The 25,094-nt window shown below is 42.5% G+C and overlaps 3 protein-coding genes, 1 long non-coding RNA gene and 1 other non-coding gene across 5 annotated transcripts; all 5 read right to left on the reverse strand.

Annotated features, from left to right (window-relative positions):
* Positions 1-538: 538 nt before the first annotated feature.
* msantd1 (Myb/SANT-like DNA-binding domain containing 1) lies at positions 539-3,570 on the reverse strand. Its single transcript, XM_069672677.1, has 3 exons — positions 3,213-3,570; positions 2,843-3,136; positions 539-1,721 (listed from the first exon to the last, which is right to left on the reverse strand). Exons 1-3 carry the CDS (start codon positions 3,464-3,466, stop codon positions 1,430-1,432), a joined length of 840 nt encoding a protein of 279 aa, XP_069528778.1. The 5' UTR covers positions 3,467-3,570; the 3' UTR covers positions 539-1,429.
* A 3,447-nt stretch (positions 3,571-7,017) lies between these two features.
* dtx4a (deltex 4, E3 ubiquitin ligase a) lies at positions 7,018-20,574 on the reverse strand. Its single transcript, XM_069672754.1, has 9 exons — positions 20,469-20,574; positions 20,047-20,261; positions 17,202-18,399; positions 9,929-9,990; positions 9,500-9,661; positions 9,353-9,414; positions 8,906-9,226; positions 8,707-8,796; positions 7,018-8,615 (listed from the first exon to the last, which is right to left on the reverse strand). The coding sequence occupies exons 2-9, from the start codon at positions 20,252-20,254 to the stop codon at positions 8,385-8,387; spliced, it is 2,334 nt and encodes a 777-aa protein (XP_069528855.1). The 5' UTR covers positions 20,255-20,261; positions 20,469-20,574; the 3' UTR covers positions 7,018-8,384.
* A 769-nt stretch (positions 20,575-21,343) lies between these two features.
* Positions 21,344-21,415, reverse strand: trnaa-cgc (transfer RNA alanine (anticodon CGC)). The gene has a single exon. It is a non-coding gene; the product is annotated as a tRNA-Ala (tRNA).
* A 344-nt stretch (positions 21,416-21,759) lies between these two features.
* Positions 21,760-22,877, reverse strand: LOC138600441 (integrin-binding sialoprotein-like; the record flags this gene model as incomplete). Its single annotated transcript, XM_069671866.1, has 1 exon — positions 21,760-22,877. A coding segment is annotated over one exon (627 nt), but the record flags the coding sequence as incomplete, so codon positions are not given.
* Positions 22,878-22,886: 9 nt separating this feature from the next.
* Positions 22,887-25,001, reverse strand: LOC138600857 (uncharacterized). The gene is made up of 3 exons (XR_011308768.1): positions 24,841-25,001; positions 23,986-24,135; positions 22,887-22,915 (listed from the first exon to the last, which is right to left on the reverse strand). It is a non-coding gene; the product is annotated as an uncharacterized lncRNA (long non-coding RNA).
* Between the last annotated feature and the right edge of the window lie 93 nt (positions 25,002-25,094).

Consider the following 25,094-nt stretch of genomic DNA (forward strand, 5'->3'; position numbering starts at 1 on the left):
CTTCCACACTGAAGCGGCAGCACTTTACTGCAGGTGGTGTGTAAACAATACCTCTCTGTGGTCAAAGGGCTGTAACGGCTGCACACACTGTCACATGGCTTTACTACACATGTGCAGCCCACATATTTGCAGAAAGGGGAGGAATAATAGAACAGTAATGCTGATGAATAGCCTAATCCTATTCACCACGAAGCATTTTCTTATTTAATTTATTATTAGCATAAAATGTAAAGGTAGCAATATGTTTTATACAATTACATCTTGAGCAAACATTATTGCATTTTCATTTTCATGAAGCAGTGACTTCCAAAGAGCTGTGAGTGCAGTGTGCGATGGAACCAACTTAATCCCCAGTTTCTCCAAATCCTCTTAAAATAGGCTGAAAGGCAAAGACTCTAAGAGTTTGGCTCTATCAGACATTACCTTCTGCGTATTTGCATTGGAAAAATCACCCCTGAAAAAGACAAGACAACAACTGTAGCTTGTGTATTGTTTTATTAAGCATAAATGCAAGAATATGAATCCAAAATCTTTTAAACTATTGAAATAAAAGTTTTCTGTTTCTTGAGGTTTGCAGTTAAATCTATTCCTAAAGCACAACACCACAAAACACTGTATATTTACTTTGTTTGTCCTTTCTCAGTCCAATAGGAATAGATAGAAGAATTAAGTAGTGACTCTTTCAAATTTGTCTTTATTGAATCTACATGAGATTCACCTTGACAGTTACATCAGTTGAAAGAAGGAAATCCTATGAATTCAGTCTTCAGTCAGACACGCTGTATTTTTCAGCTTGTATTCTCTACAGTCACTTTAGTATGACATTATAAAATCAAGGTTAGAAGCGATTATGTCTCATTTTCATGCTTTTTTCAATACTGCCAATACTGCTAATAAGCACAAAAGAGACACTGTTGAGGGCAGCAGTTTGTAATGAATATAATGCCATTTTGGAGACAGCTCCTTTCCTATCACTCCAATAACAGCAGGGATTATTGCCTGGTTCGTAATGCTACAAATTGCCCTGTTTTGGCATCAGTACCTTCACAACATGTAATTATCCTGGCACAGTGAAAAGATAAGTCTATTTTTGCAAGGCTGTTTTTCCCACAGTGATTTTAAAAAATGGTTACTGGAATAAAAATCAAAGGAGAAGAACTGAAATCTTAAAAAATGATAAATCCCTTTGGAGACTTACGGTAGATGTTAAAGGGCCGGCATATATCATTAGGGTTATTAACAGGGTCATCTTCCTTTAATATATTTAGGCTGATAACTGATAACAACTATGCTTTGACATATGCAACACAATAAGCCTTAAAAGTGATCCATGTAAACCATAATAAATATACTTTTATGTTTTTGCTTCAACAAGGCTATAGGTGAGGCAAGACAATGATCTCTCCCAGACGAACATAACCCTCACACTTCATGGCTTCCCTGGATCTTTGACCCCGCTCTGACCCCATGATGCAGACGCGCTGGACGGAGGCTGAATCATCTTCTCAAGAAGGTTCATCATACGTTCCTGCAGCTGCAGACACTGCACCTGGAGGAGGTTCTGTTGCTGCATGGCTCGACGGACCTCCCTGCACGTCTCCTCTATGGCCCGGCTTGACCTCTTCTGTTGCTGCAGCATGGCCTGCATCACCCGCAGTTTCTTTCTCTTCATGGACTGGTGCTTGTTGGCGTGCCTCCTCCTGCCTGAAGTAGGGTGAGAGCTGGAGGGCAGAGAATGGACCTATTAGAGCAGGCAGTGCCTTGGTATGAGAAACCACCTCTATGTTAAAGATGTCATTGTTAGTCATTATTTTGTAATAATCACAAACTCTCCAGCAGCTAGAAATCATATAGGTCTGTCATCAGTCAGTAACAAAAAAAGTACTGGCCCCAAAAAAGGCCAAAAACGCTTTCGTACATATCTTAACAAAGTCTATAGCATATAAAATGTTCATTTTGTCATGTAAAATTCCAAACAAGAACACAGTGAAACACAAAACCAGACAATCAACCAGACAGCTAACATTTTAACTAGCTTAACGTTTAAGCTAGCTCAAGATAAGCACGGCCCGGTTAGCCTCGGCGAAAGCTAAGTTTACGTATGTTCTCCCACCTTTTCGCTTGTTATGTCAAAGAAATACAAATTCAAAGAGAACAGTATAAGTTTCCGTCTGTACAACAAGAATTTAACACTAAACCAAAGCAACGACACAGCAGACGCTGAAGCAGACTGCCAAATCTACTTAAAGCTAGCTAAAGATAACCACGGCTAGCCTTTGCTAAAGCTAATTTTGTTTACATTTCTTAGCTGATTTTTGTTAAAGTCGAGGTGAAAAGAAAAATGTCATTTTAATCCTTTTAGATCACATCCCTGGTAATATTGTTTGGTAACTTCACGCGTGCTTACGTACGTTAGCACCAAACAATTTCAACCAATCAATCTGCAACATTAAGCCGCAGAGCACCAAGAACGCTCGGTCAGTTAGCTAGCTACTGCGCTGTGGAGAACGTCTGTCTACGCCCACTTCTCAGCGATCAAATCAAATCCCTCTAATGATATGTCCCGCCTGCACGTCCTGTTTCACTCGGAATTACGTCATGATACGGAAGCTAGATACTCTCGAAATGCCGTTTCAGCTCGACTTTAACTACATCAAGATATATATATTTTGCTATCCCACATGAATAAGGCCTAATCGAGTCATAAAGAATAAAGTTCTACCTATTAATATATTGTCTTCATAGGCGTTCTGTTTTTAATTTGAATTAATATCCTAAATAAAGGTGTGTGTATACTAATAAACACACACCCAAAAAACATCTCATGTCTACTTCCTGTTACCTGGAGCCGTGTGTGTGATCACTGTCAGAGCTCAGCGAGTCCAGCTCTTGTTTTATCTCCATCTCATCTGAGGAGCCTGTGTACTCTGGCAGGAATCCCATCACCCCCTCCTCTGACAGGGTCACCACGTTGTCTGTCGACTGAGAGGAAGTGGAGGGACCTGCAGCGGAGGCCTGGAAGTCCAAACAGTTTACTCGCCCGTTTTCCAGCGGCTTGGAGAGGATCTTCTCGATGGGTTTGTAGTACGGCCAGTCCGGCGTCTCTCCACTTTCACTGGCTGTGGATTTCAGTCGCCTGTTGGATCAAAAATAGGTGTTTAAAGTCATGCAACAGCTGAGTTTGAACTCATAACTCTAGTGGGTGCACTTGCCTGTACTGAAAAGACATGTTGGTGATTTTCATCTTGATCTCCTCTTTGAACCGCTGCTCTCCGGTCAGCTGGAAAAACCTCTGAGACATCTTCTCATAAACCTTGGCGTTCCTCTTGCTCATTTTTAGTTCGTTGTGGTGTTCCTCCCACACGTACAGGAGCGCTTTCATTTCCCCGTCTGTCCAGTTCGGCGCCCGCCTGTGTTTCTCACTGTGGCCTTGCATTAGGTAGCTGAACCCATCTTCTGTTGCCATTTTTGAAATGGTTCTCTTGGCCTGTGCAGGCTGTGTTTGCAGAAATAGAAGGTTGAATTTGAAAGTCTTTTACTGCACTAAGAGCCGTGTTTAATCTGCAGTGAGGGAGTAACACATGCAAGAAGGCACACACACCGTCCTGCCTGTGCCCTTCCCCCCTAGCCTTGCTGAAAGAGGACTCAAAATGGGGCCTAAGGCAGGAGAGGAATCCGGTTAAAAGCTTTTAGTGGTGCGTGATGTCAGAGTGACATCAAGTTGCCTTGGCAACGAAGAGGGAGGCCCTTCATTTTCCCTCCCTCTCCTTATAACCACTCCCATCTGCTCTCTTTTTCCCTCCATCTGCACCACAGGAGCACAAAAAGCTTTTAGCTGAAAGGCAGCAGTGTGAGCGCATGAGGCTGCTGACAGTTTTGAAATATGAGCCTCTGGGGAGGAGGGAGAGAAAAAAAGAGAGCGAGCCAAGACCACGGGTATGTGTTTCCCTCGCAACAAGGAGCTGGATTTGGTAGTCAGCCAGCACACTGCTCATTTAAAAGCTTTTAATAATAGACAAGTCATTTCGAGATGGGGAGAGGGAGGATTTGCTTTATCTGGCATCATGAAGAGGCGCAGAAAACATTTCCAGCCTGCAGTTTGGAGCTAAAAGGCAAGAAGAAGCCTTTCACTGAGACACTGTGAGGCGCTTTAGGAGGAAATCACAGACAAAATGGCAACATGTGGAGGAATACAAAATGCTGTGATCAGCTCTCTGTTCAGAGCCGAGGGTTGTAGACAATAGACCTCCTGCAGGAAGGATTTCTCTGACCAGTTTGAGACCCCTCCCCCACTTTAGGTCTCAGCAAGGGGCGGATCTCCGTCTACCCCCATCTCAAGCACCCTAATCCACTATAATATGTGCATTTTTTCCCCTCTGCCTCTTGCTCCCTTTCTCTCTACCCCCTCTCTGCTCCTATGTTTCTGCACCAAAACCGCACTGCCTATTACAAATACACAGCTAAACACCAAACTACTGTTTTTTTAGCAGCATTTTGCCTCCTTCTCTGTCTATGAAAGGAGGAGAGATGGCAACGCATCCTCACCTCATCTTTATTAGTGCCACAAGTTGCTGTCAGTCGGCTTAACTCCGGCCTGATTAGACCCTTAACCCATCTGCTACTCAGTAACCTGACAGGCAGCCGGTGCATTTTCATACCGCAAATTGGCAGCTTTGCCCAATCCATCACATCTGTCACTTAAGACCAACGATAAGCTCTGCCGTTGGGAAACGGAAGGGCAAATGAAAGTTGGTGTGAAAGGTTTTGGGGTGTTTGTTGCCTCCAGTGTGCAGTTAAAAGGCCTGAATCTCAAGAAGTAAACAAATGAGATTTTTCTTGTGGGTTTGTATTTGGGTTGTGATTCTTGCCTCAACAGTTTCTCTCAGAATTAAAAAGGCTTAATGTTTTTTTTTACGCAGAAACCCACTGTTGTTCAAATGAAAGCATACTATTTCAGTTACAAACACAGATGCCCTCCAACAACTTGTTTATTTCAACATAATTGAATCCTCTTGCCTGGGTTCACTATAATTGCATTTAATTGTCTCCAGCAGTTTTTCATTCATTAAAGTGGAATTAATCCAGACTACTAATCCAGGAGCCAGACTAATCTACAGATAAACTGGTCATCCACTTCTCATGTATTTAGAAGTCAGTAATGAGGCTAATCTATAAAATATAGCCTGAATTAAATTTTGCTCATAGCACAAGAAAATGTCAACATTGAATTAACATACAGTTAACATGCAGAGGTTAGATTTGTACTGTAAAGAATTTTGCAACAGTCCTTGGAAGAGTCAATGAAGAATAAAGGAAATTGATGATGCAGTCAATGCCCAAAACATTCTGGTACTTTTAGACATATCCTCAAACATACAGTTGTATTTTTCCATAGTAAATAGCAGCTTTCATGGCTTCAGTTAAATCTTACATGGTCCATAAAGCAATCCAATGTATCGTCTGAGAGAAGAAATAAGATATCTTACAAATGAAGGAATATGAAGCTAGCTGCTATTTGCTAAGTTTAGCTAGCAAACAAGTTCTTTTGTGTTTGTCATTGTGTCTTAAAGGCTCTGCTGTTAATCAATAGTACCAAAATGCCCTTTTAAATTATATAACTTGCACATTTAAAGAATATAATAATAATAATCAACAATGGTCTTGTATAACTAGCTTATGGTGGCAAACAGGTTGAGTTTCCTCTCTGCTTGTGCTACTCTTACACATTATTTAAGCATTTACCATTGTCTTATATGTGTCACTTGTGGTCACATAGTCTGCAGTTTAAAGTAACATATTCAAAATATGAAAGTTGGCACATTTAAGCATCTAAATTGCAAACACTGGTCTTGTATGACTAGCTAATGTTGGCTAGCTAATGTTAGCAAACGGGTTGAGCTTGTTTACTTTTAGACTCCTCTCTACTGTCAAACTATATCTTTAATCATTATTTTTTATTTGACACTTGTGGACACAGTGTCTGTTATTTAAAATACCATAGTGTCACTTTAAAGTTTGAAAGTTGGCACATTTAAGGTTTTGACATTGGTCTTGTAGCTAATGATGGCTAGCTAATGTAAGCAAATTCTTTGAGTTTGTTTGGATTGAGTTCTATTTGTGCTACCGCCACACAATGTTTTAGCATTCATTACCTTGTATTTGTCACTTGTGGCAAAAGTTACTGCTGTAACTCAAAAGTAAAATAGTGTCACTTGTAAGTATGAAAGCTGGCACATTGAAAGACTTAAATAACATTTGTCTTGTATGAATAGTGTCTTATAGTGGCTAGCTTAGCAAAACAGGGTGAGTTTCTTAACTTAAGGAATCTTCTTTACTTGTGCTACAGACACACAATATTTTATGATTTACCATCTTTTATTTGTTACTTGTAGCTATAGTGTCTGGTGTTAATCAAAGTACCATAGGGTTACTTCAAAATATAAAGGTTAGCACATTTTAGCATCTCAGTTATTAACATTGGTCTATGACGAGCTAATGGTGGCTAGCTAATGTTAGGAAACTGGTTTTTCTCTGCTGTCACACAATATCTTAGCATTTATCATTAACTTTTATTTGACACTGGTGGACACAGCTGCTAAAAGTACCATACCACTTTAAAGTTTGAAAGTTGGCACATTTAAGGTCTTAACATTGTTGCTAATGGTGGCTAGCTAATGTTAGCAAACTGTTACAATATTTTTATTTTTAAAGGATATTTTAGCATTTACCATCATCTTGTATTAGTCACTTGTGGCCAGTGTCTGCTGTTAATCAAAAGTAACATAGTGTCAGTTTAAAGTTTGAAAGTTGGTGACTAACTAGTAATGACTAGCTTATGGTGGCTAGCTGATGTTAGCAAACTGTTTTCTATTTGTACTACTGTCACACAATACTTAAGTGTCTGCTGTTTATCAGAAGTACAACAGTGTCACTTGAAAATATAAGAGATGGCACATTAAAGGACTGAAACGATCAGCATTACACAAAATAAAAGAGTTGTGTTCTCTCTTTGAACCTTAGAAAAACGTTTAATGCAAATTTGTGCACATAAAACACATACATACAGTACAGTGCATACATAAAGTATCATAAAGCATAAATGCTTTTAATGTTGGCCTACATTAGTATGTCAACAACTCATCTAACGTACCTCATAATAATAAACCAGTCCACAATGGACCGAATGCAAACCGACTGGACCACTTTGGCCAAAGCTAGATCCACAACAAGAGATAGTCTTTTGCACCTGCTCAATGGCGGAAACTAAACGTGACAGAAACCAACAGATGACCACATTTGTAGTGTGATTAGAGCGTTTGAGGCTGGTGTGTGTGTCCTACATAAATAGTACAGTAGATACAAGCTGTCCGGTTTATTTTCGATACTAAGTGGAAAGCCTTGTGCAAATCTGAGCTCAGGCAGGAGGTCCAATCCTAGCTTTTGGGGGAGTTTCCTCCTCCTGGGGGGAATGGTAGCAGTGTAATCCATGGTAGCTTTTCCCTCTTTCAATCCGCAACAGTAAAGCATAAACAAGAGAACATAGAAAGCTTTTACCAATGCTCCGAGGGCCGAACAATTAAGGAATGTCAGTTTTCTAAATACAAAATACTGATAATGGTTTGTTTTTTAAAGAAAGGGGGGGCTGGTAAATGGCATAAAAAATGTCAGGCAATCCCCGGTACACCTGCAGCTTATCTTCACTTCACCCCACGTGTCAGTCCGTCACGCCACACACACAAAAACAATGCAAAGAAACACACCATATAAAACGAAATGTAAAATTAAAATATAAAAACATGATAGAATGGAAACAATATCATATAATATATCAAGTATTTGTAATATACATCGATACAATTGAATAAAAATCAAAGCTAAAAAGGAATGTAGTTCTGGAAAAATACCACTAGAGGTCAGCAAATATTCATGCTCAGATATCCAGTTATACACTTGAAATATTTATCTGCAGTGGAAAGTTTCTTCTGCCAGTGGACTCGAACTTCTTCGCCTCCTTTCAGTTCCACTTAGCAGCAGTAGTCGTGGTAAACACTTCATCGATTCAGCGAAATTCACTTTGTTACATTCTTGATATGAAGTCTCACAGTATAAATGTTTTTTTTTAATCTAACACTGACTTATGTGCACAGTGGTCTCAAATGTCTCACTGAAAACCATCTGACACTGTTACTGCATCGGGAGAAACAACCATTTCTCGCGTATGGAAACTGACTCATGCAGTCATAAGAGAAATTAACTCTTTGCACATTCGGCTGAAACAACTTCTGCATCGTTCCTGTTAAGAGTTTTGTATTTTTTTGACGTTTTTTTCCCGTCTCTGGTGGTAAAAGTACTCAGCTGTTTTCAGACTCTTCAGCGTCTCTCGTTCAGTCTCGCGGTAGACACTCCTCCTCGGTGATGCCCTGAGCCTTCAGCTCCTCCAGGACGTTGTCCAAGTGGCCGGGGTCGGGGTAACCGTGGCCCGTCAGGTTGGAGCCGAACTCCGTCTTGTGGTGCACCTCGTTCCAGATGACTGTGTCTGACTCGCCGGTGGTGCTGGACGTGCCCACGGAGAAAATGAGGCGGCGGTCCCATGCTACCAGAAGGAGCCTCAGAACCTGAACGAAAACAATTACGAAAGACACTTAATCACAAAATCCTGTCACCTTTATGCAGGAAATGATGCAGTAGAGGAAACTCCTTGTTTACCTTGCGTCCCTTCTCGCTGTCAGGGAGGTAGCAGTGTCTGGGGAACCCCCGGGCAGTGAAGGGTTTGCCTGGATTTGGGTGCTCTGGGCCCTAAACAGCAACAAAAAATTAATTAAATTGTTCATGAAAAGACAAAAACACTTTCCGTGTTTGTACTTTTATAGCTAGTGTCGTGTTAGATTTGGTAACCTGTCTTTACCTGGATGCCAGGAGGGATGTTATAAATTATCCGGATGGTTTTGCAGTCGGGGTGGCCGGGCAGCGAGTGGGGGATGACGTGGTACTCCATCTTGCCGGGGGGCTGGTTGCCGGTCTTGACTCCATAGATGGTCTTGCAGGTGGGACACTGCAGGCTGCCGTCCTTGTTGCCGTTGTTGTACATTGCAACCAGGCATTGGAGGTGGTACTGGTGACCGCACTGCGCCAGGCGGCCCACCGACTCGGCCCGCGAGATGCCACCCACGCCGGGGCCCTTGTAGCCTGACGGTCCAGCTAGCGCCTCCATGCAGATGGTGCAGTCCTAAAATGAGAAGACAAGGAACAATTTATGACTCGTCTAACCTGAGAGGAAAACTTTACATACGTCTTTTCTTAAAGTTTTTATTTGACTGAATTCGTAGCTTAAAGTCATCAAACGAGCTCTCACCTCCTCAGGGGGATTGCGAACTTTCTGCAGGTACCTCTTCACCACCTCCTCGGGGGTCTTGCCTACAACAGAAACATTAAGAGTCACAAAAGTGCACATGAAAGACATGCCTCTATGTGGCTGAAAAAAAACCGTCCTCAAACGCACCTTTACGAGCCTGTTTCTTTGTGGTCTTGCGGCAGCAGTGGCCCAGGCCGGGGACGGGCTTGATGTCGCTCTTGCTGACAGGTGGAGGATGAAGCACCAGCTTGGGAGGGCGGGTCAGGCAGACAGGAAGTCCTGCTGCGCTCATCAGGATGCCTGTGATGCCTGGATGCAGCCAGCAGAGGGGGCGTGTTAGACACTGTATTTGGAGTCTACTTTTAGCATGATGAGCTTTTTATCCAAGGAATCCTCAGTCAATCATGCTTGTCAAAGGATTTACTAATATGTTAGGCTTAAGGACATTAGCTTTGTTCGTCTGTGGGCTTAGTTAAAAGTTTATTTAAAGAGTTGAAAAGCAAAGATAAAGTTGCAACTCTAAAGCCTTCAAATTTTTTAAACTCAGTTTCAATCTAATTGTAAGCACTTAATTACCTGCCAGCGCCGGGTGCACAGGGCTGGATCCATTCAGGTTCTTCACTGGAACTGTTGGCACTCTGAAACACAACAAAACAGCCGTACATTAATCCACAGGTCACTGACACTCTAAAGGCATACATGTGACTGTCACCTTAGCCTACATTTACAGTATCACCATCTGATGAGTCACCTGTAAACAAATATATAATTACACATGCAGCTGGCCGCGGCATATGTCGGCTCCCAGTTCTCCTCGTGTCAGCAGGTTAAGGAGCTTTTGCCGCGTCATGTTGGGAAACAAACATCACGAGCCGACATACTATCCTTGCCAGGTAGGACGTCTCGCCGTGTGAGGCTTAAGATCAGGATGTGATGTGATCAGGACACCTGTCGCTTTACGAATAAGTTATTTGGCGTAGAAGAAATGTAACCGTTTTGAAGAACCAGGGAGGAACAAAGTCAGCAGTTATTCTACAAAGAAATCTCTTTACGACGACACATTAAGGTGTTTTCAATTATTTATTAAGATTACTAAATACTCTTTTAATCCTTTAATCCTTTTTTATGCAGTTTATTTATTTATGACTCTACTTAATTAGCATCTTCTTAAATTTTAGATCCATATTTAAGCTCTTATGTATAATTTATTGTTGCCTCTGTTTTTTATGTACTGCTCCAAACCATTTGTCCGTAGTGGGATTAATGAAGTTTTTTAAATTGAATTAAGAGGAAGTCAGACTAATCAAACTAACTCTTATTTTATAAAGAAAGTAGGCAGCAACATTCAACTTAGATTAATGGTTGAAGAGGAAACTTCTAAAATAAACTCATGCCCTTATTTTGAAAGAACCATCCTCTGCTAATTTACAGGTAATACAAATGTATAAAACACACAATAACAGTCACTATAACTGTCCAGGTAGAGGTGTGTACTTACGGTCTGCCAGTTTTGATAATAGTCATTTTTGCTCGCTGAACGCACCACAGGTATTCCAGTAATATTTCGGCTCTCACTGTCTCCTCTCGTCCTCCGCTTGTGTGCCACTGTCAGGTCTCCTTCCTCCTTATATAGGGCTAATCCACCTTCCTCCATCTGTTGACTGAACTCTGGTTGTTGGCCAGAGATTCGTCACAGCACGGATTACCTGCCAGGTACCGCGTCACGCCGCCAGGCTGCCATAAGGCTGACAGACCCAGGCACATACGACTGTATGCTAACACGGTGCTACCGCTGATAGCACAGCTGCTGTCATAAATCCTGACCGGAGATTTTGGCAGTTGAGTTTTAACACTTTGCTGTGTCACATCCATTAAAACTGTCCCCCTATATCACAATGATTACTTTAACTGCAATGTTTGCATTAGCAGTCCCTATGGATGTAAGAATGTGCGAGTTGCTAGCAATTTTCAAAATAAAGGCTTAACACACATCAATTAATACACATAGCATGTGATTTTTGTTTGGCTGCTTTATAGCAGAATGATCACAGACAAAAATATTTTACTTTTTCAATAACAAATCAGAAATTGGGTCTTTGGGGAACTTTTCTCAGCTACCTGGACAGCCAACCCTGTTTTTCTTTCCTCTATTTTTATGTGTGCGTTTTTTCCGATGTGGTCTAAATGTAATTTTATTCTCTGCTTGATTTGTGAAATTAAAAACTGGGTATAAGTTCCTGTTTATGTTGGCAGTTGTTTTGCAGTTTATTGAGAGAGGTGTCCACCATAGTGGCTAATTGGCGGAGAAGTAGTTCCGTGGGAGGAAAGAGGGAGTAACTGTTATAAAAGCTATTTTTAAGCGGGAGTCCGGCGTTCTGGGGAAGAGAAGACGCATGCTGAGCGTGCGAGAGCTAAGTGACAAAAGCAGTTAGCCAACCTGTTTGTTGTTTTTCCGAGGAAATACATTTTCTGGAGAAATAAATCTGGGCTTTGTTAAGCTAGCAACGCACATCGCCTCTTCCTCATTCTTCCTCCATCCGTCTAGCTTCCCCACAATGCTACAATACATACTTTTGGAAAACTGCACATACATCATCCATCCATTATCTATACGACTTATCCTGTTCGGGGTCATGGGGGACTGGAGCCTATCCCAGCTGTCATTGGGCGAGAGGCGGCTCACATTCACACCTACGGACAATTTATACCCCTTTCCTACCAATATTAGCGCATTGACGCAGGGAAGGCCCGCTAATGAATGATCTCTTTTCCCATTGCCAGTGAAGTATACACCTGTCGGCCTCTTTTCTGCTGCGTCACCGTCTGACGTCACAAATGCTCCGCAGACAGGGTTAGTAAACAATGAAGATGTTACGGTGGTTAAGTCTTTATTGTATCTATCACTCATTCAGTCTGTTTATCAAACTCGGCGCCGACAAATTTGGACCGATGTTTGACTGGAATTTGTAGCTGAGAGGACGGAGGAAGAATTTGTAGCTGAGAGGACGAGGAGTCGCAGAAGTTACCGACGGAGCGTAGCACAGATTTTGTGTTCCCATCAATGCTGATAGGAGCCGAGGCGATGATTACCCGGGTCTACTGCACAGTCATCTGACCCGAGTCTGAATGCTGATTGTAAACTTTCCCACTAAGCAAAAAAAGCCGCCTTTTTTGACCAGTAGGAAAGGGGCTTCACCAAAGAACCCAACGAGCATGTGAACTGTGGGAGGAAGCCGGAGTACCCGGAGGGAACCAAATGTACGGGGAGAAAATCTAATGTTACTGACCCTGTTCTTTAAGTAAACATGAGCTAATTAATCTTGTAGGTTGTACTAGGCTTAATGTTGTTGTATAAATGGTAGGACAGTAACAATCAGTTCCCGTACCTCATAAATCTCCTTACACTGTCCTCTGTTACTATATCTGCTTTACCAAGAGTGTTAGCTTCCTGTGTGTGCTTTACGTGATTCACAAAGGGACAAAACGTGTCAGCTGACTGGGTTAAACCTGAGCGAAGAGAAGTTCATTGACATTTGTGAGCGTAGAAGTGATAAAACAGATTAAATGGAGGGGGGGTGAAAAGCAGAGAAAGGTGGGGAAAGAAAAGGATGAGAGGTGTGTAGGCTGGTCACGTTTCCTTGATCCGGGCTAATCCAGTGGCATTAGAGCCGCCTCCATCTGGACCGCTGGATGATGTCGTGCTGCAGCATATGTCAACACACAGACACACAAACATTTATGTAGTTTCACAACGTACAAGCTCACACCTTAAATCAAGTCCGGTAAATAGATACATCCATGAAACGGGGAGGAAGAGTCGTCTTTGTGGCAGTGACACACTTGCAGATAACAAAGCCACCGCAGCGAGAGGGGAAAGGCCCACAACAGTTGTGTGCACTAAAGGCAACTTTCGTCACTGTAATAATCTCTGACACTTGACTCAGAAACCATCTGCTCCATTTCACTGAAGGTGAACTCTCTTAACAATGACAACAACAAATGTTAACAATGAGCTCAGCAATCCAGAGGAACTATATGTGCGAATACAATAACAATACAGTATAATTGTGGGTTCTTTTTAGATGACTTTAACTACTTATTTTGTTGAATTCCTTTTAGATGTTCAAATAAATATCAATATTCATTAATATCTATAAATGTTGTGTCAACATCTACAGAATATATCAAATATGTAACTCACTTTAACAAGTATTCTAGTGTTTAAGGTTATTCAAAAACAGTATATACTTTTTTTTTTTTTTTTACAATTATCCTGATTTACTTTCAAATAAACAAAATATAAAGATAGAATAAAACAAGAATAAATAGATACAAATTGAGTTCGCAGATATAAAATAGTTGGCTCACTTCATAGTGTAAAATACAGTGTTTTATAATATACAGTGTTTTGTAATATAACAGAGATCTATAGCTAATCTAGCTTATTGTCCTGTGAGAAAAAAAAGTATATGTAGAGTGAAAAAGGGTGACGGTATGTGTAGTGCAGAAAAATGTGTATGCAGTGCAGGAGAAGGTATATGTGGAGTGGAAAAGGGTAGAAGTAGTGCAGAGAAGGGTATATGTAGTGCGGAAAAAGGTACAGTATATGTAATGCAGAAAAAGGTATGTGTAGTGTATATGTAATGTGGAAAAAGGTATATGCAGTGCACAGTGAAGCTAAGCGAGCTATTAAATATGATTATTTCAAACTACATTTCACTTTGACTTTAACAAAATAAAAATTCACAATTTTGTCAGTTTACTGAAAGTGACTAAATTTACATTTGTCATTAGTCAAAGGACGTGAGAAATCCAGAGCTAGAGGAAGCAAACTACTAAAACATTATGTTACTGTTGAAGGCGATGCTTCGAAGCTCAGTAATCAACTTTATATTATTGTCCCCTCTTTAAATAATCAAATGAATGCTCAGCACCAAACAGCAGACACCATTAGCAACTAGGTAGCAAACTCAGAGGACCATTTAGGAGCAGCTGAACCTTGTACAGAGAGTTGGCAATTTTTTTACCTTTGACTTCTACAAAACATACATGCACAATTTTGTATTTTTATACTTAAATTGAAAAAATGTAAATCAACATTATTCACATTAAGTGAGAGTTGTAGAGCCAGAGCGACTACACTGCTAAAACACTAAGTAAACTAATGAAGACGACACTTAGCTTAGCTTTCCACCTTTTTTCCTTCTTAGAAATGACTAAAGATATAAAGGTGGACTTAATTTGCTACATGTATTTATGGATTTCAATGACTCAGCTCTGGATTAACCAGCTTAAACAGGTGGCTGCCTCAGCTGCACCAGTACTCGTGCGTGCCAGCTGTGAATTTGGGTTAAAAGCAAGAGGACGAGGACAGCAGGAGCACTAAGTGGAGCTTGGGGTAAGAAGAAGTAGAAGGAGAAGAGAAGGGCGAGCAGCAGAGGGAAACCCAGGCTCACAGGATCAGAGGGACTCTTCACTGTGACGTTGGGAGGTTTTACCGCAGCAGCAGGTGCTCTCACCTGATATGTTGAAAGAATGGGTCAGTCACACAGCTCACCTGACACAAAATACAGAGATTACTGGAGCAGGAATATTAAGCCTGTGGTATTTGCTATTAATCTGAGGCTTAGCTGGATTGCTAATGCGAGGTTCAGAAAGTTGGTGTGCCCTGCTGGATGGGCTCGCAAATGATCCTCCGCATGTGGTCGTTTGGTTTCATCACAGAACATGCAGAAAATTACACAGAATTAAAAGATTTCTTGCCTTAAATATGTGAGAGAAAGAAACTTCTACGTTTTATAAAAGGAAGGCTATAATTGCATTCTGATGAAATCTAGAAAGCTAAATGCTAAAGCTTGTAGCATGCTCACAATACGTCGCAACAGAACCAACTACAGAACAGAGAGTAATGATTGAATGTTAAAAAGGCCAAGTCATAAACATCAGTGGACCTCTCTGTGTCACTGACCAAAGACATGTTGCTAACAAGCGCCCTCTGGCTACGACACCTGGATACTGCGACTTCTTTCCTTCAGTAACATCCACTGACACTGAGAACATGTAATACCTAAAGCCCACCTGGTCACATTGTTTTTAGGTGTTAAATACTTATTCTATAAAGGTAATACTTCTGCTAAATCTTCCATTGAGATTTAAGGTGAGACAGAAAAACTTGCCTCAAATATTAGCATTAGCTAACCCGATTTTAGCTAACACTGTTGAAGCTAAGAGGCAAAGTTTGTCAGAAAAATAACATGATTGTCCAATAATGTGTTGCTTCTTTCATTTGACATTTAAGCTAATTCCCAGTGAATAATATAGCACAGCTAGTGACACCAACTAGCCAGCTGCACTTTTAGCATTGTTGTTAGCATATAGCTACTTTCTTGGGAAAAGACCCACATTTTTTAAAATATTCTGTTTATCTTTTGTCCGGTGTGTACAGCAGGCTTGTGTGTGTATAGTAAATCAGTCATTAAGTGTTTGCATGACAAATACGAGGAATGTGAAACACTTGTGAGAACTCGGCCTTGTCTGAATGCTCTTCATTGTTTCCTCTGCAGATGAGCGACCCTGACGGACTTTGTCACAAAGATTAAAGGCTCAGGAATGCTAATGAGCGCTGATGTGAGTCACTGTGTAATGAGGGCTTCACCCAAATGAGAAATTCCTGTGTAAAATGTTTGTCTTACATGTTTGGTTTAGTGGGTGTAGTTACGTTTACGTTACAGTGGATTGATAAACGATGTAGTCTCTGTGAAGATGCTGTTTGGTTGTCACATCATTTAACAACAAGTGCATGGCTGGCATTTAAACACGATTACTATTATTATTATGTTTTCCTTAAGTATGTTTACAGTTGTGCCTGCAGTCTTATATTGAACATTTTAAAAGATGCTCATCTCCTAAATGAAAACACCAATCACCAACTTGTCACTAATACCCCTTTCTCACCAAAGTTAGCGCGTTGACGCAGGTTTTTCAGACCCTAAAAGACCCGCTAATAAATGCCGATTGTCTCGGTTCACATTGCCAGTGAAGTATCCTCCTTCCGGTCTCTTTCCTGCTGCGTCACCGTCTGACGTCACAAATGCGCCGGAAACAGGGTTAGTAAACAATAGTACGCACAAAGAACTTAGATTATACTCTTTGGTACGCAGCTCTCTCACCTTGCTGTCTTGTCAGTGTTGTCGGAACAAATAACAAATTCACCGTCGTGTGTTTGTATTTACGCAACAGCGGCCGGAACTTCAATGCGCGTCATAGCATCGCGCCGGAAAGGGGGCGGAGATTAGCCTGTCGACACGGGTTTTGTGTTCCCATCATTGCCGATCGAGCCGAGGCAATAATTACCCGGGTCTGCTGCAGAGTCATTTGACCAAAAACCTTTCCCATTAAGCAAAAAAGCCAATGTTAGCAGGTTTTTGGACCAGTGGGAAAGCGGCTTTACGGTGCATGTAAACAGTAAAGTTGTGCGACGTGCAAACCAAAACAGCTGCTGAAAGATGCTACGATGTTTGAAAAAGAGGAACTACTAAATTGGGTGATAATCTTCTGCTAGTTATTCAATAAAGGCCACCATTTTCACATCATATTTTTTCATCTTATTCAGTGTAATATGAATAAATATAAAATATGAGAATATCACTCCTGCAGCTTTAAAGTCCAAGGACAACTCCAACTTGAAAAAAGGTGTTAGTATCAGATCGCACTCAGTGAGTACTACACCCGGTTTGTGTTGTTAAAGCGTCTTTGGATGTAACACAAAGTTAATTTCCAGTTTATCTACATTCAGTCCAAAATATATTTTAAGCCAACTGAACTTCTAAGACGGTGGTTGTGTACTCACCCAGAGGCGATAAGAGCACGAGACTGAGCCATGGCGATACGCTGCAGAGCAGGTCGACTCAGCCCCGCCAGGCTGGACCGAGGCGGCAGAGGAGCCGCGCAGGCAGCAGCACCCGACGAAGACACTGGACCCAGGACGCGGGCCGAAGGCGATGGCGTGCAGGTGGAGGCAGCCGTGGAGATGAGAGGCGGAGGAGGACCTTGAGCGGGCGCTGTAGGGGCGGGGCAGGAAGCCGACAGGGAGGACGAGGCGGAGGGGTGAGGGGGAGGGATGGCGGAAGAAGAGAGCGTGGTGGAGGGCGGAGGAGGTGGCGGCGGAGGCGGGGGGAGAGGTGGAGGAGGGGGTCGGGTGGAGGAGATGGAGAGGGCTGCTGTGGCTGAGCCTAGGAGGGAGAGAGAGTGGGGGAAGCCTCCTCCGTAGCCAAAGCTTGGACCGCCAACGCCGCCACCACCGATGAAACCTCCACCTCCTGGACCACCCATACCACCCATACCTGCCACACTGAAGCCACCTGTCGCCCCGACTATGGACGTCCTGTGGGGGGAGAGGGAGCGAGACAAGGAGGGAGGCCGAGGGAGGGTGAGTGAGTACGACCCTCCTGGGATTGGGTGGCTGCTGATTTTGGGGCTCGGTGGCTTTGTCTGTGGCGGCCTCCGACCTAAAGTGTGAGCAGTTGCCATTGCGCCCGCTTTGACGCTTAGCACCAACATGCACTGCTGACAGGCGCAGGGCTGTCCTAAAGAGGTGATGGCTGAAGCAGGAAGTGCCCCGCTCGGGTATGCGCTTCCATTTCCTGTCCCGCTGCTGCTCATCCTGATCCCCATACCCACTCCGGAAACATCCACGCCGAGCAGTCCTCCATGGCTGGGCATGGACGTGGGTCCCCATGCGTGGTGCGATCTAGGCAGAGGCCCCGACACGAGCGGGTACGCCAGATCGGAGCGGCGCTGGATGCGTCGGCAGCGCTGCGTCTGCCCGTTGATTTGGGTCATGCTTTCGAAGTCGATGAGGTAGCAGAAACCCAGCGGCGCCAGGTCCAGCCAGGGCTGCTGGCGATCGCGTGCCGCCTGGATGGCGATGCCGACGTCCGTGTCGTACGCAGTCCAACTGCCGGTGTCGTTCTCCCACTCCCACAACCAGCCCTGGCCCGGAGCCGAGGTGGGGTCGTAGAAGCTACGTCGTACCGGTCGAAGGGTACCTAAGACAGAGGTCAGTGGGTCACATAAAGCAGAAAAAATCATCAAGAGTTAAAATACAATCATGGTACATTTGGACTATTTCCTTGAACTTAACTTGAGCATCTTTGTTTCTCTACTCAAACAATTATCACGATGCTTGGTGGTGACAGGAAGTTGCAATAAGACTGGTTCTTTTTTCTGTAGACAAGTGCATTACAACCCTAACAAATTCAACATGGATCTGTTTGCTGGCTAAGAATTTGGGCAAACAGGTTGCCCCTAGTAACAGCACATGGTGTTCTGAATTCTGATTGGCTGGCAGCTTTGATCCGACCCAAAGCTGGCTGTGTTTGCTTTCCCAGGGTGTCCAGAGAAACTCTACAGAGTCTTCGTACTGTAAAGCCTCCACTGATCAAACCCTGCGTCTGAAACACAAAATGACCGATGAAACCTTTTTTTTCTGTGAGCCACTTTACGTTTACTTCTTATAGGAAGGAGCCGAGAAGTTTACAGTGCAAACAGATGATGATAAATCTGACGTACAGCTCTGAAGCAAAAGACAAAAGGGAAGTTCATTCATAAAATCTGCTCCCATAAACCTCCTTTGAGGCCTCAGACTCCTGACATTCCTCCCCACCCTCCTCCCCTCTCTCCTCCTCCCTGTCTCCTGTTTAGACTGGGGCACCCTGTCTGCCAGCCCCCGCCCCACAATTTCTGCTTCTGCTGGGTTTGGAAAACAAACTGCACAAAGGCTTTTGTCAGACAGTGTTGGGAGAGGAGGGAAACGTGTGGGTCTCTGCCAAAGTTGGACAACTGACAATTGCCTGCTTTGTCTTACACCGCTTTAAAATGAAACTTTGATGTGTGAAAGATGACGTGTCCTTTAAGATGTTCAGTTACTGAGAACCGCTCCGATACCAATGCAATAACATCTGATGGATGTTCTTGGTGGAAAAACACTGATTGCTGACATTTAGCTAGCTTTGGCTAATGCTACACTCTCTGCTAGCACTGCGTTGTTGTTGTTTGTTATTGTCACGTGATAACTCACCTGAAACCTGTTGATTTTTGGGGGGCTAATAAATGTGGTGGAACGGTGCATTAACTGGCATACTTACCGATACTTACCGATACTGCATTTTAGGCTGTATTGGGGGCCGATATCGATACTGGTATCAGTATCAGATCAACAGTACTTCTCATATCAACATTCTGCTACAAAAGAAGCTAGTTTTGATCAAAGTGTTGGCATGTGGGTATGACTGGACACTTCAGCTGCTGCTGCAGCCTGGGTGCAACATGCAAACACTCAGATCCTACCAAAATGACTCACTTTGGCACTCACTCCTTTCAAAATAAAAGCATACCTTCCTGTTCTTTTAACGTCCAAATGAAATATAATCAATTGCAGGGAAATGTAACCTATAGGTGACCAGATTTAGGAAACTAAATGAAAAAATAGATGCATTTAAGTCATTCCTTTACAAAAAAGAAGCCACAATGCAGCAAAACACACAAACATCAGGCATCAGCTCCCGGGTAAGAATCCACATATAGGCTTGCAAAGGTAAAGGAGACACACAGAATAAAAAGGCCTCCACCTCAGGCCCGGCTACACCGTTACATCCTCCACCCTGTGTCCCCCACCTCTCCTCTCTGCTCCTCACCTGTGTCTTGTCGGAACTGGTGCATGGAATGCAAATCGATGATGTAGGGCGAGAGGCGCGAGTCCACCTGGCCGAGGACGACACTACCACAGCGCGGGTCGCTCCGGATGACTGCCTCGATGTGATGACAGACAGCCGGGCTGTAGGGCCGCCAGCGTCCGTGCTCGTTCAGCCATTCCCATACCACTACAGCGGATGCTAGTAACATCCTATTCCTGCAAGGGTGGAAAAACGAAACTGACAATAAGGAGGCATAAATGTAAGCGAAATGATATAGATTTAAAGACACCCTGCTGCCGCTCCGCCGTGCATCCTTGCGCACAGCGGCGCTGCATCCATCTTGGACAGTTTGCAACCCAGATGTGTCTCCTATCTGTGGATATAAATATATATTTTGGCATGACACTACATGCAAACCGTACCTTCCATGTTTGTAGTTTGGGTTATGCAGCAGTTAATAGATCCTTTACTCAGACGGCGAGGATACAGAGCGTTTCAGGGTGCAAAAAGCCTTGCAGGATGGTTGCATTTTACTCCCTATGCAGATGAGTGACGTCTACTGAAATCATTTCTCCGGCACAATCAAGTTAGGGTGAGAGGAGAAAATGCAACTTGGATGCTCACAGTGGTGCGGCAGTCGTGAAGTGGGTTACTGTGACAGACCGACTTTGATCAGACATTTATTATTTTCCTTTCCTTCTTTTTTGTCCACATTTCTGCTGCTTTAAAAGCAGATTCATGAAAGCAAATATATAAATATTTACCAGGTGAGATCGGATCCAGTGTCTCCAGTCAAATCACTGCTTTGTTGATCACTTGATGTGCTTTATAATGATCCATCTGTCACTGTGGGAATGTCTTCAGTCTTGAGGTAAAATCCCGTATCTTTGGTTAAATAATTGATTCGATAATGTGTCACTACAGTTGTGTTTAACCTACTTTGACTGGTGCTCACTTATTGGTTTATCCATAGTGCCTCGATCGAGTGGCTCTCACCCACCACCGAGAATAATTTGCCGGCGAAAAATAAATGTTTGACACTGGCATGCGTAACACTCCCACGCCTCGAAGGCCTCCAACATCCAATCAGATTTGAGCAAGATTTCCGTGCAGCCAATCATGAATGTCCGTCTTCTCAGACGCTCTTTGCTACTGTAGAGCTTGTCGTAACCATGTTCAAATAAATATTAGTTTTTAAAATGTTAAAATAAGTGCTTTTATACATCCACAATTTATCTTAGTCTGTTGTTCTGTTCTGAGAGGTGAGAATAAAGTCTGAAGGGAAAAGGAAAGTCAGTGGAGATGCCGGGGATTGAACCCGGGACCTCATACATGCGAAGCATGCGCTCTACCACTGAGCTACATCCCCATTGGTTCATTTAAGGTAGACAATAGAATTTAATGGTAAAATGTATAGTCTGTGGTTTGTGATGGGCTGATGCATTGTTGGTAGGTCTATCTCAACAAATTAATCAGTATTTCTGGTGAACAGGTTATTTTTATGTATTTATTTAGATACAGTGTACAGTAACTCAGAAAGAAAATTATACTCACGAACTGCCTTTAAATACATTCAACAAACACTAAGCAAGTCAGCGTGGTCATAATCAACATCTAACCTGCATGTCATTGGTTTTATAGTGACATTGATGTCGATTTCTTTCATAGTGTGGTCCCTAACATGTAAATAAAAATGTCCCCGACAAGTTCCCATGTTATTGTTAGACCGTTTTGAATTTTCAGTTTATTAGAAAGCAATTTAAAGCAATAAAAACAGATGCAATACACTTACGCAACAATCAAACGTACACATTCAAAATCCAATCCAGTGTAATCCTCCATATTTACAACAGGTTTATTCATCAATGCCCTTTTTATCCTGATGCCTAAACATAATCAAATTAAGGTGAGATCTAAATATGCCAGAAAGGACAATGAGATGATGTCCTCTGTGTTTTTATGGCATATTTATGGGTTTTTAGATAAATCTGTATTAAAAATGTACACATAATTTGTGTTTTTAAGACGGGTTCCTGTACTTTTTGCTTGAATACTTTTACGCTCACACAGAAAGCAGTGTGGAACAGCTTTTTCTTTGGGGGTCTTGAATTTATAACCTCAATATTTCTTAAATCCTGACTATACCCCGTGGTTCAGACTACACCCTTAGCCTCCCTTGTATTTCCTGTTTTGTTAAGCTGTTCTCACAGTGCAGTCACATCACCATCCCGGCAGACGCCCCCCTCAGACCAGGTTGCACTTCCAGAGAACTGCTTTAGATCTATCAACAATCCAGGCCCTCCGCTTGCCTCACCTTCACCTTCCCCTTCCCCATCTCCAAATTTCACCTCCTTTTCTTCCCTTTTCTCCCCGATCTCTCCCTTTGCCTCTGGTTGATCCATTAGCCTAGCTGTTTCTCCTGCTTCAGAACTCTTCAAACTCGAGTTATCCCCTGAAGTGTCACCTCCATCTCCCGTTCTCTCCTCCTCTTCCTCCTCCTCGTCCTCCTCCTCTTCTTGGTCTTCTCCCTCGCTGTCACTCCCATGGCTAGTACCCTTCTCCACCTGTCTCTCCTCATCGTCGATTTCCATTTCCTCCATTTCTTCTCCATCCTCATTGGAATCACTTCGAGGCCACAGCTGGACTCCAAGACGTGTCTCCAGAGCCAATGCTACACCTCTGACCCGATCTCTGACCCCTCCTTCTTTATACACAATGCGACGTATGGTATATTCTCCATTGGCCTCCTTGTTCAGCTTCTTGTACAAGAAGATCAGCAATACAATTAAGCCAAAAAGGATGAACGCAAGGATCAGCACAGTCTTATCTGATGTTGGTCCATCTAAGGCTTTCTCAGACTCAGCCATGCCTGAGGTGAAGAGAGAGAGAGAAAGAGAAAAGCGTTGCCGAGTTAGCACTGTCACACGTGGGGAGTTATTCAATTCAACAGAGTTTTAGTATTAAGTTGTGTTAAAAAGAAATACTTCAGACTGTGGAAAATAGACTTTCTGTCGCCAATGCTGTCCCACATCTATACTATTAATATGCGGGCCAGCTGAAACAGCTAGTTAGCTTAATTCAACACTTGAAACAGGGAGCAACAGCTAGCCTAGCTCTGTAGTCAAAAGACCTGACACACAAAGAAATATTCCAGCACATAAGACATTGTAAAACTGCAAACACTTTTTTTAGATTTAATGTGTTAATTAGTGAGCTTTTGAGGTGCTAGTAGGTTGTTTGGTTACCTTTGGACAGAGCCAGGCTAGCTGTTTCTAATCGTTATGCTAAACTAAACTAAGCTAGCTTTCTGACTGCTATCTGTAACATCGTTAAATAGTGTCCAGACAGAGTGGTATCAGTCTTCATGTCCAACTTCTAACATCTAACTCTTTTCAAGTCATTAAAAAAGATAGTGCTTGAAGGGAGTTTGTTGCCTTTATAAAGAGCCAGGCTAGCTTTTTTGAGTGTTTAAGCTAAGCTAGCTTTCTGGCTGCTTACTGTTCCGCCATTAGTGTACAAACATGAGAGTGGTATAAGTCTTCTCATGTAACTCCTTTGGAATAGAAATAGAATAAGCACTTCCCCCAAAAGGTTCAACAATGTTTAAAAATAGAAGTAGCCCTTTGTGTTTGGAAATTGTGTTTTTGGTTTTGTTTTAGCTCCTACTTGGGTGCAAACCATATAAATTAACGCCTTCTGCACAAGAAGGATTAGAGGATGCAAGCAATTTTCATGTTTTTTTTAAGTAAGCATGTTTCCTGCAGCACAATCAAAATGTCACTTAAGGCAACGTAAACCAAGCTGACATAGATGCTAATCATTATGTAGGCTGTTGTAAACAGGTCTCAATCTGACACTATTTCTTTCAAGATCCCCAGGAATATCATCAAGCTGTAAATCCTACAACACTGAGGCAGATTAAGGAGACATGTTATTTACCGTCTTATAAAATTCAGAAAATCCCTCTGGCTTGATGTCACAGTTACAGGCAGAACGTTGCAGTCAAACTTGTTCTTTCAAAGCAGTTGCAGAGTTCTCGTCAGAATGACATCCATCGGTGGATTTAGATTCAGGAACAATTGTCAGAAACTAGAAAAAAAACAGACATTTCAGGTTTAACCCATTCAGAATGAAGCAGATTAAAAAAACTCAAAATGTCTTACATACAGGAAGCTGCTTGTTTTAACACACATAGAATGGTTTTCTGTATAAATCTAATCCAGACAGAATAATAGTAAGAGTTACCGTCCACACTGGCTGAAGTTTAACCACAGGCTCATAATTGGTATATACTGTATGTCAAAACTCTGGAGATGTAACAGGAAGTCTGTATTGCCTTTATCTTGTCTGACTATAAACTGTGTGACTGTAGAGTGACAGGAAGCTAGCAGACCGCTCGCAGCTTCACTGGTTTCCTGTCACTGAACAGCATCAGTGAGCGTGGCGGGCGAGAACACTTTCTAAGTCATAGTTTTTGCACTATTATGTTTAATAAAAGATGTGTGAGAACTACACTTAAGATGCAATTTAAAGCGGAAATGCAAACGGATAGTAGCTGAATTAAAGTCTGTATTACTGTTATTATACAACCTTATCACACAAAGTCCATTAAGTAAATGATTAAGTATATAAGCTGAGAAAGACTAACATCAAATGAACACATGAAGCCGTAGAACAAGGAACAGCAAACTAAATTAGAAGCACATATATCATAATTAACAAAACAAGACCCAAAAAAATGTGAACGAGCTATTCAAAATATAAGAAAGAAGGAAATACTCAGTTAACACTTACTCAGGTTGTGTGCAGAAGATAAATGATGCCGTCCCAGTTGTTAGAGCACAAACTCTGTAAAGAGGCCGATCCTTTGTGGTACTTTTGAGCAGTGTGTGAAAACGAGAGAGGGGTTTGGTGAGTGACGTGTGGTGAAGAAAGCTGAGGTAGGTGGAAGCTGAAGGAGGTGAAAGCACAGGCAAAATCAAGAAGGGTGTGGTGGAAAGCACAGAGGAGTAATGTATTTATGGAAAGAGGAAGGTGTATTTGTGTGT

The sequence above is a fragment of the Semicossyphus pulcher genome, unplaced genomic scaffold (assembly GCF_022749685.1).
Source record: "Semicossyphus pulcher isolate SPU_LCO1_2020_fin unplaced genomic scaffold, fSemPul1.0.p SCAF_21, whole genome shotgun sequence".
Taxonomy (NCBI): domain Eukaryota; kingdom Metazoa; phylum Chordata; class Actinopteri; order Labriformes; family Labridae; genus Semicossyphus; species Semicossyphus pulcher.